The sequence below is a fragment of the Pelecanus crispus genome, chromosome 3 (assembly GCF_030463565.1).
Source record: "Pelecanus crispus isolate bPelCri1 chromosome 3, bPelCri1.pri, whole genome shotgun sequence".
Lineage (NCBI taxonomy): Eukaryota > Metazoa > Chordata > Aves > Pelecaniformes > Pelecanidae > Pelecanus > Pelecanus crispus.
The window spans coordinates 132,023,493-132,037,355 of record NC_134645.1 but is presented as its reverse complement, the minus strand read 5'-3'; the positions used below and the strand labels follow the sequence as shown (position 1 = coordinate 132,037,355).

At 50.8% G+C, this 13,863-nt stretch overlaps 1 protein-coding gene across 1 annotated transcript in view; it reads right to left on the bottom strand.

The window, feature by feature from the left end:
* OTOF (otoferlin) overlaps nt 1-13,863 on the bottom strand; it is a 120,947-nt gene that overhangs the window by 61,932 nt on the left and 45,152 nt on the right. Inside the window, exon 5 of the mRNA XM_075708605.1 lies at nt 8,722-8,933. Coding sequence (XP_075564720.1) covers nt 8,722-8,933 — 212 coding nt within the window. The remainder of the gene's footprint in view (nt 1-8,721; nt 8,934-13,863) is intronic.

The following is a 13,863-nucleotide window of genomic DNA, read 5'->3' as shown; positions in this document are numbered from 1 at the left end:
CTCTAAAGGTCCCTTCCCACCCAAACCATTCTGTGATTTATAGAATGATAGAATCATAGAATGCTTTGGGTTAGAAGGGACCTTTAGAGGTCATCTAGCCCAACCTCAGGAACCTGTAGAGAGCGATGAGGTCTAGGTGAGCCCATCAGCCCAGCTCCTCCTTGCTCCTGGCTGCCAAAATAACTAGAGCTATCAGAAAAAACTGGAGCTGACCCTGCTGTGTCTGGATGCTCCAGACATGATGGCCCACAGGGACCCATCCGTTCCCCCCCCCAACTCCTTCGGTCCATGGAGTGTCAGGAGCGCAGGAGCTCTCTCTGGAGCCTGTATGAGGACGTGTTGCAAAGAGATCTCGATTAGCACCCTGTGGGACTCTTAACGAGTCTTGCTAATTTTGGTAACAGATCTAACATGCAAGTATAATAGAAATAAGGGACTAATGGTCTGTCTTTAATAAATGTGTGGGCTTACAGTTCCAGTTAGTGGAATAATAAAAGCAGTTCTCACAATGCCTTAATTTGCCAACTTGGACTGTCTGCAGGCACTTCTGAGATGGGAATTGTCTCGCTAACCTTGAGCCATTTAAACTTTAGGTGGAGAGTAAACCTCCCGTCTAGCGTCTCCCACATTCCCTGGAGAAGCAGAGGCAGAGTGGATGGGGGATCCTCCACCCGCCTCGAGCTTGGGTCTGGGGGGAGATGGACAGCCTGTGAAGATGCCCCGCTGCTCTTCATTTCACGTTGAGGGAGCCTGGGAAGGTAATTGCATATTTGGATAGCAAAAATTAAAAGCTGGTCCAGGGGGTGGGAAAAAAAAAACCAACAGAGGTGGAGTTGGACGATGCCGATACCAACTGGTTCACAGGCTTGGCAAGGTTAAATGCCAATAATGATGCTGTCAGTGCATGAAAACGTGCAACCAGGGGATGAGCTCGGGCTCCCAAGGGATCCGGCGGCAGGTGAGGGTCAAGCCATAAGGAAGCATGGCTGAGGGCTGTGTTTTAAGAAGAATATTTCCAGCGAGGCAGCAGCCTCCCACAAACTGCTTCCTGCAGGTCTATTGACTGCAGCCTTATTTCTCAGTGTGCTATTTGTCTCTGCCTGAATCATTAGCAGGGAACTGGGGAGGTGCTCCAGGCCCTTGGGTATTTTTCCTTGTCACGGAGGAAAAATAGCAAAAAGAGCTTTGCATCTGCACTTTCTTGCCAAGAACCCCGCTGGGGAGCAAATGGCCATCTTTTAAGGATTTGTTCCTACTGCTGAGGGCAGGGTGGCCCCTGCGCAGCACACATTGGGGCAGGGCTTTCAGGTCTTGCTTTGCTAAGGGAGATAAAGCACAGACTGGCAAAGAGAAGGCAAATCTGGCATCCCTTGCTCGCTGCTGCGTAACAGCTCAGCACCATAATGTGCCAAACATCCCCACCAGCATTCCCTAGAGCACTGGTTACCTCCTTGGGCAGCTCCGGACATAAGGACGTCCCCACCTCTAAGCCACCAGAGGGAGGTGACCCTGGCTAGTAACCTGGCCAGAGCTCCACCTCTGCCTGCAGGCGGGTCTGAGCTGCTGTGCAAAGCTGCAAAGTCTGAGCCCAGTCAGAAGTTCAGCGAGTTTCAGCCTATGGGTCAACAGCAAAGGTGGTACAAGGTTTGGAGCCAGCTTGGTGGTCAGTGTGTGGTCCTGCTGTGAACTGGAAGTGATCCAGTTTTGAAAAAACAAATAAATAAAAGCCCAGAGTGGTTATTTACTTGCTGCTTGGCTTTTTTTTTGCTCTGACCCGGCTTGGCCAGGCAAGCAGAGGTGCTGGCAGCAGAGGGGTGGGGGGAGCGATGAGGGATGCTGGCAGCAGAGGGACCTCGCTTCACCTCTCTCCTCCGCAGCATCCAGCTGCAGTGACGCTCAGGGGGCCATTCCTCAACCCCTGCCCAGCACCGCCAAGGGATTTGGGCACCTCTTTGAAACAGTGAACCCTGACTGCAGTTACATTTTTTTCTGCCTTTTACTGTCTCAGAGCCCAACCCTCACCTGTGCTTCCATTTGGATCATTTATTTACCCCATACGAACTTATGCCTCCCTTGTCTCATTCCCTCACTCGAGATTTTACCCAGAAAACAAGAGAATTCATCTTGTGCAAACGTCTTCTATGAACTGAAATCGTCACTCTGGGCACGGAGGAGTTACAAGAGCAAATATGGTATTTTCCTGCAAGGTGTGTGTCTTCTGACAGCGCAGGGACTGAGCCTGGCTGCAAATAACTCTGATATAATCCCCGCTGCCGGCACAGGTTTCTAACACGCGTCTCGCCAGCATCGCTGGCACCTCTATTAGGCTGCAAGCGAATGGCTGAGAAGTGCCTGGCAAGCCCAGCGCTATTTATATATTCCTTGTTGTTGCTGCTGCTTTTCCCATTTCAAGGTCTGTTTGTTTCCCCCCTTCTGCATCCCCTTAGGAAAGGGAATCAGCTGAATAACAAAATAATGTCCCTAATGAGCCAGGGGAGGAGGTAAAAAGCTTTGTGATGGAGACGAGAGTGACAGAAAGTCTGTGGAACTCCAGGGAGATCTTTCCACTGCCTTCATTTGGATTCAAAGCCCCCCCACCCCAGGGGACACAGAGGCTGGAGATAGACTGTGAAGACACACAGAATTACAGGCAAAGGGGCTACCAAGAAGATTTCAAGTCCAACTTCTTCCCCAAGGGGGATCAGGTCGCCACAAACACTTCCTTAGATGTGCATCCAGCTTGTACTTAAGCACCTCCGGGGACGGGAGCTGAACTCCCTCCCAGGCACTCCTGGGGTTTCTCTCCCCTTATCCCTACAACATATCTCACTGCCGCCTTGCAGAAATTTGATTTTTGGCTGTCCTGTGCCAAAATGATGAGCAGCTCATCCCAAACCCAACCCAATCCTCGAAGGCAAGGTGGGAGCTGGATTTGGCATTAAACTTGGCTTCCCTGGTTTGGCCAGGTCCATAGGTTGGTGTGGCACAGCAGGGCTGCCCACCTCAGTCCCCACCCCGAGCAGTGGTACCCATTGCACAACAATGCCCCATCCAACACATGGAGTGATGGCTCCCACATCTGAGCTTGGCCCGAGTGGCATTTGAGCTTTTGGGGGACCCCCAGGCACCCAGCAGCCTTGTCAGAGCACTTCGACTGTCCCTCCATCTCCAGGCACCCAGATATCCCAGATGCATCTACAGCCTGGGGCACGTGCCAGAACAGACATGCTTCTGGAATGTCCTGCTCACTGGGCATGCGCTACAGCCACGTACCTCTACGCTATGAAATTAAAAGTGCAAGCACTCCCTGCCTTTGAAGCCAAACTGCCTGGCATGCATCACACCCATGCTAATGCTTCCCACCCAAAGGAAGTGTTTGGATGGGCATTCCCTAATCTGCCCTTTGGGACCAGCCCATGGCTGTTGTACCTCCTGACCCTGCCTGGGGAGCGTTTGGGCCAGTGCTAGGTAGCCAAAACCTTTTCAGAGACCGTCCTAATAATTTATTAATTATTATTAATTATTATATGGTTTTTAATATAATAATAATAATAATAATAATAATAATAATAATAATATGTTATGGGCTCTTCAGCTGCTTGGCCTGGCACTGTCTAATTAATGAGACTTGGCAGAGGTGTTTACCAGTACAGATGTGGCCATAAATCCCCATGACGGAGAGTCAATATCTTCATGCTAGTGAAGCTTGAGGCACTCGGTGACAGGCTGCATGGGGAGCTGCTATGAGAAATGAGCTCCCCAGAAGATCTGTGTGTAGGCAGAACCACCCTCACGTGCTCTCTGCCATCCCTGGTCTCACACGAGTTGAGGGGTCCCCCCAAAAATGCTCCTTCCTTTGGCTGAGCTGCTCTCAGAGGCATTGGGTCAGTCCTTGGGTTTTACCTGAGCTTCTCTTTTTTGCAGCTCCTCCCCAAACTCCTTCTGGCACACGGGGAACAACTCACAGCACCACACTGCAAAAAAAAGCCACTGCAAACAGAAATCTGGTTTTCATGCACATCACAAGGAGCTCTCCCCCATGCACTGGACATGGCTGATCTCTGGTTCTGGGGACAGCTGTGCCTGATGTGTGGTGGGACCTGGAGAAGGAAGGGGCCCTCAAAGGCGAGGCAGTACCCCAGCTGCAGCCTCACCCCAAGGCCCTTTCTCCATCCTGGATCCCAGCACCCCTCCTGAGCATCCTTTCCAAGGATGCTCTTCCAGCTGCTCCATCGCTTCTCCCCACCAGCTCTCCTGCAGCCAAGAAATGGGAATCCAGGGGTAATGCTTGTGGGGCATCCACAGGGACAAGGCAGGAGCAACACAGCACTGCAAACCTCACTGCCACCAGCACGAGTGGGTGCTGACTGGCTCCCTACCTCGTGTTGAGGGATCCCTGGCTAAGGGTGTCCCCCTCTCCCAAAAGTTCGTCTTCGCTGTGGTAATACATTTCGTCCTCTTCCATCCTGCGAGGGTGGTGACACAGAAAACATCAGCCCTTTCCCTCCTTCGTATTCATAACAGTAATGGTGGGGACATTAATGACCACGGCCCTTGGGGTTGCCAGAGGTGAGTGCAGGGCAGCAAGACACAGCCAAGCATGACAGCCCCCTGTGCTCAAAATGACCTGCCGTGGGACAAGTCTCCGAACCGGAGGGCACGGGGAAGCTCCTTGGGACAAAAGCAGCAGGTGAAACCAGTTTCAGTGCAATTGTCCACAGGCCAACTTGAGCTTGGGGCAGTGGGACTAGCGTGCCTTGCTTTTTTGGCGTGTCTGCTATGGCATGCTCCTCCCTCTCCTCCTTTAAAACACTTGGTCATTGAGGTTGCTTACAGTGCGGGATTGCACAGCCTGCTCCTGTGTGCCAGGGCTGTGAAGCAACGGGAAGGGGCTACAAGGGTTCTCTTGCCAGCACCGGGGTTGATGGGCCACCTGCAGCACTCAGCCTCGCTCAGCATGAGCCCTATGTAAGAAGGTTTTTTTTTTTCTAAAGCATCATGGATCTGAAGGAGAAACTGAAGCCAAACATCGAGGGACTTTCACCAAACTGTGGCCACCAAGAACCACTCTCCCACCTGCCAAGAAGCCCTGACCTGTGGGGGAAATGCAGTGCAAGGATCAGTGCCGCAGCACCATTTGCAGATTGCCGCAGCAGTATTTAACCTCCACATGGCCCTGCTGCCTGTTTATAAACTGTTGCATTTACTTCAGCTCTCCAACGGGAAGGATTTTTCACCAACTACGTACAAACCAACCTCAAAAGGTCCTTCTGCTCAGCACCGTCTGCATGCAGCCAGCACAGCTCAGCAGCCTTCAGCCACGACGCCTCTCCGTGCACCCTGGGAGGGGTGCTCAGCAAACCACGCACCTCCTCTTAAAAACTGCCCCCGGGTGGGATCTGTCAGGCTAAATGGGGCTGTCCCCAACCTCCAGCTGAGCTGGTCATCTTAGACTTACTTTACAGTCCCTGGAGACCTAATCCAGAGCCTCATTTCATCCGACCGCCTGCTGCAGGCGATGCATCAGCCACGCAGCATTAATTACATCTCCGGTGAGAGTAACGTCACGTTCACGTCGTCGCCGCCTGCATCTACAAAGTCCACGTGGAGCAGGCAGGGCGCAGAATTCCCAACATACGGGGCTGACAGACAGACTGAAACCCACTCTGCGAACCGGGCTACGCCTGGTACGCTGCCCTGCCCACCCCCCTTTTAAATCCTTCAGCATCTTCCCTGTTCAGCAACGTCACGGTCCGCTGAGCTGGGAAACGAATCTGCTCTTCCAATTTGCTTCAAAATTCACAGGTTTCAGCCCAATTCACACAGTTAATTACCTCCCTAGGAGTGATGGGAGCGACTGGAGTCTCTTCCCTCAATCTCACACTGTGGGGAAAAAGAAATTTTGCCCTTATATGGCCACAATAAAGTGCTAAACCCAGACAGAAAGCAAACGCTGCTGAAGCACACAATTGCATAAACCCGGCGTGGGAGATGTACGGCTGCAACGGTGCCGAGATGCAAGTGCTATTAAAAAAGCAGCGTATTCCTAGGGGTATGTTTGGATTCACACCTCCAGGCTGGGCTCCCATGTGGATTTGGAAACACAAGGGCTGTCCACCTTTGGGGCTGTAGCCCTTGGACAAGGACCGTGCTGGTCCCAGGAGAGCGGTGGGCGACCTGAGGACCCAGCTGTGCCTGGGCTGCCTGCACTACTTACAAAGTCTCTCTCCTCTACCAGTTTATCTCTTTCCACAAGACTTTTAGCAAGTTCAGGACCTTGATGTCTCCACTCTTCCAACTGAAAGAGGCCAGTGGGTTCAAGAGCTACTGCAGTGGAGACCGACAGACAAAGTCACTACTGTGGACAACACAACTACATAAACTGTGTGAAGCTGCCTGAAAATCTGGCTTAGCAGCACAGGAACCCAATATATTTATACACAAGTGGTTTCACACTTGCAAAACTCTCCTGTTGCCTGACAAGCTGGGTGAGGATTTGAGCACAGGGTTCAAAGTGCCTGTGATGGGTGGGCTGAATCTGGCCCAGTGTCCATCCATGCCTTGGCCTCATGGCTGCGTATGAGGTGGTAAAGGGGCTGTTCCTCCCATCAAGGACTGAGCCCTGAGCATCCATAAGCCGCAGCTCATGGCAGAACTGCTTCCAGCTTGTGCTTCATCCCAGTGCACGGCCAACTGCGGCATTCCCAGTCATAGAATCATAGAATCATAGAATGCTTTGGGTTGGAAGGGACCTTGAGAGATCATTGAGCCCAACCCCGCCTGCAAGAAGCAGGGATTGAACCTGTGAACTTGGCGTTATTAGCACCATGCTCTAACCAACTGAGCTAACCTGGCAGTCCTGAGTCCTCTCACCCATCCCAGTCACCAGGCTGGGTTTGCAACTTGTTACAGCAGCTTTGTGTCAAGAAATGGAAGGATACAGTCCCTGGGCTTGTTCTCATCCAGTATCAGGACCCATGAGCTTAGAAAGACACAAGGGTGATGCTAAGGACCCTTAAATGAATAGAAAGCTGGTAACAGCTTCCCTTAGAAGAACTGGAGGTGTCCCCACCTGCCACCACAGGGTGAAGCGTTCCTCAGGTAATCCAAACAGGGCTCACCCGCCCAGGCCCCTGCCTTCGGTACGGGATTTCACTTAAGCCTGGTGAGGTACTGAGGTCCCGACAGACTGCCATGGAGGGAGCTTTGACGATGTCTTTGAGAAGCTAAATGCTTGTCTGTTTGAGGGTTAATGCTGCAAGGGAAGTGCCAGGGCTCGTTCCCTCTGACTGTGCCACAGCGTCCCCGCTTTCTCCTCCAGCTTCTGCTGTGCCAACTGCCTTGCCATGGGATGTGCACGCTCATGATGCCCCCCAGCACACGGACACGGGTCAGAGGCACTGTCACTGTCACCTGCCAGCCCAGAAGCATCCACACTGCTGTGGTTTTGTGGCCAACGTGCCCTCCTCCCCCTGCCCCTGGCTGATGCTGCGCTCGCCCCCCGGCACACCTTCACCTCCTGCCCTGAAGGCAGCTCAGTCCTAGGGGCACCACGAACTCCATCGAGATGCAAGACCCCACACATCTGCACAAGGCCAAGTGCAAGGTCCTGCACCTGGGATGGGGCAACCCCCGGTATCCATACAGCCTGGGGGACGCAGGGATGGAGAGCAGCCCTGCGGAGAAGGACTTGGGGTGCTGGGGGATGAAAAGCCGGACACGAGCCGGCAATGTGCGCTGGCAGCCCAGAAAGCCAAGCCCATCCTGGGCTGCATCCCCAGCAGCGTGGGCAGCGGGGCGAGGGAGGGGGCTCTGCCCCTCTGCTCCGCTCTGCTCAGACCCCCCTGGAGCCCTGCGCCCAGCTTGGGGGCACGGACCTGCTGGAGCGGGTCCAGACGAGGGCCACCAAAATGATCCGAGGGCTGGAGCAGCTCTCCTATGAGGCCAGGCTGAAAGAGTTGGGATTGTTCAGCCTAGAGAAGAGAAGGCTGCAAGGAGACCTTATTGCGACCTTCCAATACTTAAAGGGAGCCTACAGGAAAGATGGGGAGAATCTTTTTAGCAAGGCCTGTTGTGACAGGACAAGGAATAACGGATTTAAACTAAAGAAGAATAGATTTAGACTAGACATTAGAAAGAAGTTTTTTACAATGAGGGTGGTGAGGCAGTGGCACAGGTTGCCCAGAGAGGTGGGAGATGCCCCATCCCTGGCAACATCCCAGGCCAGGTTGGACGGGGCTCTGAGCACCCTGCTCTGGTTGAAGCTGTCCCTGCTCACTGCAGGGGTTGGGCTGGGTGGGCTCTAAAGGTCCCTTCCCACCCAAACCATTCTGTGATTCTATGTGGCTCTACACCCCACATGTGGCTCTAATCCCATCCAATATGCGGCCTGACCGACAGCCAGACCCTTAATCCTCTCTGAATCTGTACTTAAATACATTTCCTCTCCAGCAACTGCTGCGTGCTACAAACCTCAGCGCTTGCTGGAAGACTCAGCTCTGTGCTGGGCAGGCGTGGTGGAGCACCAGGGACCTGCTGGCGCTTGTGGGTGGACACTTACAGCCCATCCTCACCTTGAGCTGAGATAATGGGTCTTCTGAAGGCCAGGAGATGTGATGCACCTTAGAGGAGCACTGGGGCAATGATGCCTTTGCATGACAAGCCAAGCCATCCCCATCCTTGCTGCCATCACACATCTCCAAGTGCTGAGCATCACGTTACCTTCTGAAGCTCCTCTCTGCGGACTGCTGGTTGGATTTGCCTGGAGAGATGTCTGAGCCCTGCCGGTGGCCGGAGAGGAGGCTGTCTGTCTCTAAGGGGTACCTGCCATCCCCCTCTGAGTGGATGCTGGGGGTCTCCAGGAACTCCTTGTCATTCCACGCGCCCACTGTCCCGTCCAGAGCCTGGTACCTGATCTCTATGGAGATGCTGGTCTGCAACACACAAGGAACACACAATCAGCACCCAAGGGCAGCACAGGGAGGAAGGAAGGTCCTGCAAAATCTGAAAGGCAGTGAGAGCTGTTGCATCAGCTGGCTTGATCTCTGAGCCTTACTGACCCCAAAGTTTCTTCTTTCCTAGTGCATGAGACACTTGGAGAGCAGGTCTTTGGCTTCAGGAGGTGGTCCAACCCAGCCCCAGCATAGTGCTGCAACCTCCCTCCTGCTCAGGGACCTCATTCACTTGGAGTTGCTGGTGCATCCCAGACCAGCTACATCAGATTTGAGAGACACCAAAAGCCCTGAACAGCAGACAAACTCTTCGAGCACCTGAAGACACCATGAGCAGATGAAGCCGTGTCATGTTGGTGGGTCTTTCTCTGTGGTGCATCAACACGTTAAGAATTTGCACCCTGCTGTTAAGTGCTGGGCTGCCAAGCCCCATGGATGTGTGGTGCCTTGCTCCTGCCTGGCCCCATCCCATCCGCAGGCAGGGAAGGGTTTGGTTTGGAATCCCTGGGGAGGTTTGGATAGATCCTGGTTTGGGGAGGGGGTCTCTTAGCCTGGCCATGACCAGCCCAGCTGGGGCTGGGGGATGGGAAGAGACCTGGCACTGGGTCTGTCCAAGCTTGATCTAAAGCTTCTTCTGGATGAACCAAGTAAGAGTAAGGTCCTCTCCTTCTTCTACGTGGTCATCCCCCGCCCACCCACCCAAGATTGCACCAGGCTGCTGCAGCAAATTCAGGGTTGGAGCTCCCAAATATTTTTCCCCAAACAGTCTTTCTCTGGATTTAAAACCCAATCAAATATGTGAAAGTTCATCTTGCTGCAAAGAACTGCTGGCACTACCTTTGCCCTGATGTCCAAAGTCCTTCTGAAACCACAGCTTTGGACAAAGCAGCCAGAAAAATATCTCTGCTAAAAACATATCTATTTTGAAAGGCAAACAGCTGCTACAAAGATCAAAACAAAAGCAAAAACCATTCTCCACCTCCATTCAGCTTCCACGGAGAAATTATAAGTTATATTCAATGCAAAGGCAATCGATTTTAGACACAAGGACAAAAAGGCTAAAAAACAGTGAGTGGGAATATTTATTACAAAATCTTCCTTTTCTCATCTATATGTTTAAGAGGAGGTACAGCACCCTGACCTGCTCCAACCACAGCTCGTCAAAGGGATGATGAAAGGCTGGAAAATACAGGATATGGCCTGGAAGGATTCTGTGCATTTAGCAAATGACAGCTAAGGGGTGACTCAAAGCCAGCTGGAAACAGAGCTTTGTGGAAGGTTTTGACTGATTTTATTCTTCGTATGGCAAAATACAAATTTGAGTCAATCAAAATGATTTGCCACACGGCGCTGACCTCACCAAGCTGTTTTGGGTTGTTTAAAAAAGCAACTGCAGAGGAGAGACAAAGATCCATGTTGAAACACTAATTCTTCACATTTTCAAACCACCTCAACGCTGTTGTGAAATATTTGATCTTGAAATCTCATTTTTAAACTCTATTCAAGGGTTTAAAAAATCCTTTAAAAGAAATGAAAAATTATGGGTGTAATAAGCTGAAAGATTTTGGTTTGGGCTGAATAAAATCATCACTTGTTTGAAGGGGAAATTAGTAGGTGTAAGCTGAAAGCAAGAGAAATTCACACTGGAAACAAAACTCTCAATTTAACAGTAAAGAAAATTAACAAGCGGAATGATTCACCGAAGGGCTGGGATTGCTCTGTCACTGGACATTTTAAAATCATTTTTATTTGGGGTTTTTTTCACCACTTGAGATAATAATAAATTCTGAGACATCGCAGAGCCTCTCTTGTAGGAGGCCAGATGACACGATCGTAATATCCCTCCTGGCTTTACAGTTCCTGGCTCTTTTAATCTCTTGGCTAAGGCAAGTTGATAACGTTATTAGGGCTGGCTGGAAGGTGCCAGGGATGTTTTGCAGTCAGCACAGAAAAAGGAAAACAATTTTCAGCCCTCCCTTTGCATTTGATTACAGAAAGATGAAAGTACGCCTGGAACATGCTTTCCAAGAAATGACGGCAGTGAAGATGCGCCTCTCCCTTCATCCAGAGCTGGGGGCTGATCTTCAGAGCTGGCCTTGCTTCACACCGACGTGTCCGCAGCGTGGCCACCCCAGGGTGGGTTCGGAGGTGGGATGGTTGCGCTGGGGTGGGCGCTCGGTGAGCACGGTCTAAAGGAGGGATCCCCGGTGCCAGCTCGGCGTCTTGCAGAAACAGAGCTTTGCTGCATTACGGCACTGTGAGCATCTGTGCCGTGCTTGCCAGCTGCCCTCCTGGAGGTCATGCAATGCCAGAACTTCCTCAGGTGCCTTGGCGGAGGAAACGTGCCTTTAAAATCACACGTTTTAAGGAGCTGAGAGAAGCGAGGTTTGCCAAGAGGGGACATACGGAGATGGTTTTCTTTCCTAATTCTGGGGGTGATTTTTGCAACCCTTGTACATGATTTCTCTTCGAGTTTGCTCAATGTGAGGGACATGTTGCTTCCAAGAAAAACCTTTTTCTTTGCATCTCAAAGGATGAGGAGCACAGATGGCTGTTTATCCCGTCTCAGCTGATGGGCAGTGGCTTTCCATACCTGCCCACCTCAGCCTCCTTGACGTGTCTGATCATTTTTCACTCCCTCTCTCCTCCTGAAACAGCCCTCACTGGCCATAGTCCACACCTATGCCCACTAAAAAAATCAGCATCTTTCACATCCAGGAGAAAGTGGGTCACCTCTGCAGGAGGGCTGACTCTGCTGCCTATCAGGAGCTATTCCAGCTTTATATTTCCATTAACATTTCTCCATGCAAAATGTCCCAGGCGTTGCCCTCTGGATTCTCTCTTCTCGAGGCTCCCTTGGTTGAAATTTATCCTCTTGTTGGAGCAAAGGCTGGGAGCAGGCAGTTTGGAGAGAGGATTTATGAAGCTGAGTTGTCTCTGTGCCCCTGAAGTTGCAATGGATACTGCATGGGAGAAGGGATCCAAAATCCTGCTGAAAGCCCAAAATGTAAACATACACCCTCACCTCCCAGCTCTGGTTTGAACAGGGGTGACCTGGGGCTAAGATGATGCCCCAGAAATAGAATCATAGAGTCATAGAATCGTTTAGATCGGAAAAGACCTTTAAGATCATCAAGTCCAACCATTAACCTCACACTACCAAGTCCACCACTAAACCAATTCAGGGGAGAGGAAGAATTAATTTCATGTTTCCTGGCTTGGTGGCTGGATTAGTTTTTAATGAAAGTAAAACTAGAATAGAATCACTAAGGTTGGAAGGGACCTCTAAGATCATCAGCCCAACCATCAACCCAACACCACCATGCCTACTAAACCATGTGCCCACATGCCACGTCTACCCATTTTTTGAACACCAAATGCAGGGGAAATCAAGAAATGTGGCATTTCTGCTCGCAGCAAGCCCTAGAAATGCAGGATTTGTGCATGTGCATGCATATGGCTTGTGGCGTGCAGGGGATTTATTGGGACAGGGGGATTTATTGTCTTATCCAAGGGAGACCTGTACTCTGGTAAAATCTGCCTTGCCTTGCCCAGGCTGCCCCGATTTTGTAGCAATAGACAACGCTCAGTATTTACACTTTCCAAAGAACTCTGTGGATACCAACTAGAACAACTCCAGCAGAGCTGCCATGACACAGAGGAGGTGCAGACGTGAGGTCCTCAGAGGGGAGGTGATGAGCACAGGTTATCCAGCACATCAGGCATGGGCTGGGGAAGGTCGTTTCTCCTCCAGGTGCCTCCAGTTAGAAGCACATAGCTTATAAAAGAGGTGAAGGGTAGCAGACTATTTGCTTTGCCCTACTATGCAGCTACACCAAGCTCCTGGCCAGCCTGCAAGGTACCTCCTCAGTCCTCGGTTAGTTCATTCTAAAAATTCCATAATTTCTGATATCAAGAAGTTGCATGTATTTAATTTTCATCCATTGGTTTTCCTCTCTTCCCCCCTGTGTCACTGAAGGGTCTTAAAAATATGGGATTTTCTTCCTTTGGAGGGTCCCATGGACTTTAATCAGGCAACTTCTCAGTCTGATAAAGCAAGAGAACAGCAGGAGCTCTTTCCTCCAACCCTGAAATTATTTTTGCACCCTGGGTCTGCAGCCCCTCCATTTTTCCTCCCTCCTCAGGACTGTATCCCTTGTACTTTTATTGGTTTCATTCCCTCTATCCCCACAGGAGATGTCACCTCGTGTCTCCTCCTAATGAAACCACTCATCTTTTCATTGCTAATTGCTTCTTGTTAGCACAGAGGGTTACATGCGATTGCACTTTTCCTTTAGGCTGAGTGTAGGAAGCGGCTTATAAAGGAATAAGAAAAGGGGAGAGGGGAGAAGCTGAGTTTTTATTTTTTAATTAAAACAGCAGCATTTTGATACCCGAGAAGATCAGAAGTAGCTCTATTTCCAAGTGTGTAATAAAACTCAGTCCCCATGGGAAACAGCTCCCATGAGATGCATTAACCAGATGGAAATGCAGAGTTACACAGCAGCTGCTCTGCAGACAGAGAGCCTTTTCCTTGGCATCAGGGGCTCTGGATGAGGGGTGCAGACCCAGACTGGGTGGTATTTCTTATCCTTATTTTCCCCAGAGGAGTATAAAAGAGGTGTTCAGAAAATGTGTAGACATGGCACTTTGGGGACATGGTTTAGTGGGCATGGGGGTGTTGGGGTGATGGTTGGACTGGTGATCTTAGAGGGCCTTTCCAACCTTAGTGATTCCTGGTTTTATTTTCATGAAAAACTAATCCAGCCACCAAGGCAGCAAACATGAAATTAATTCTTCCTCTCCCCTTATTGGTTTAGTGGTGGACTTGGCAGTGTTAGGTTAATGGTTGGACTGGATGATCTTAAAGGTCTTTCCAACCTAAGCGATTTGATGATTCTATGAAAAAGCA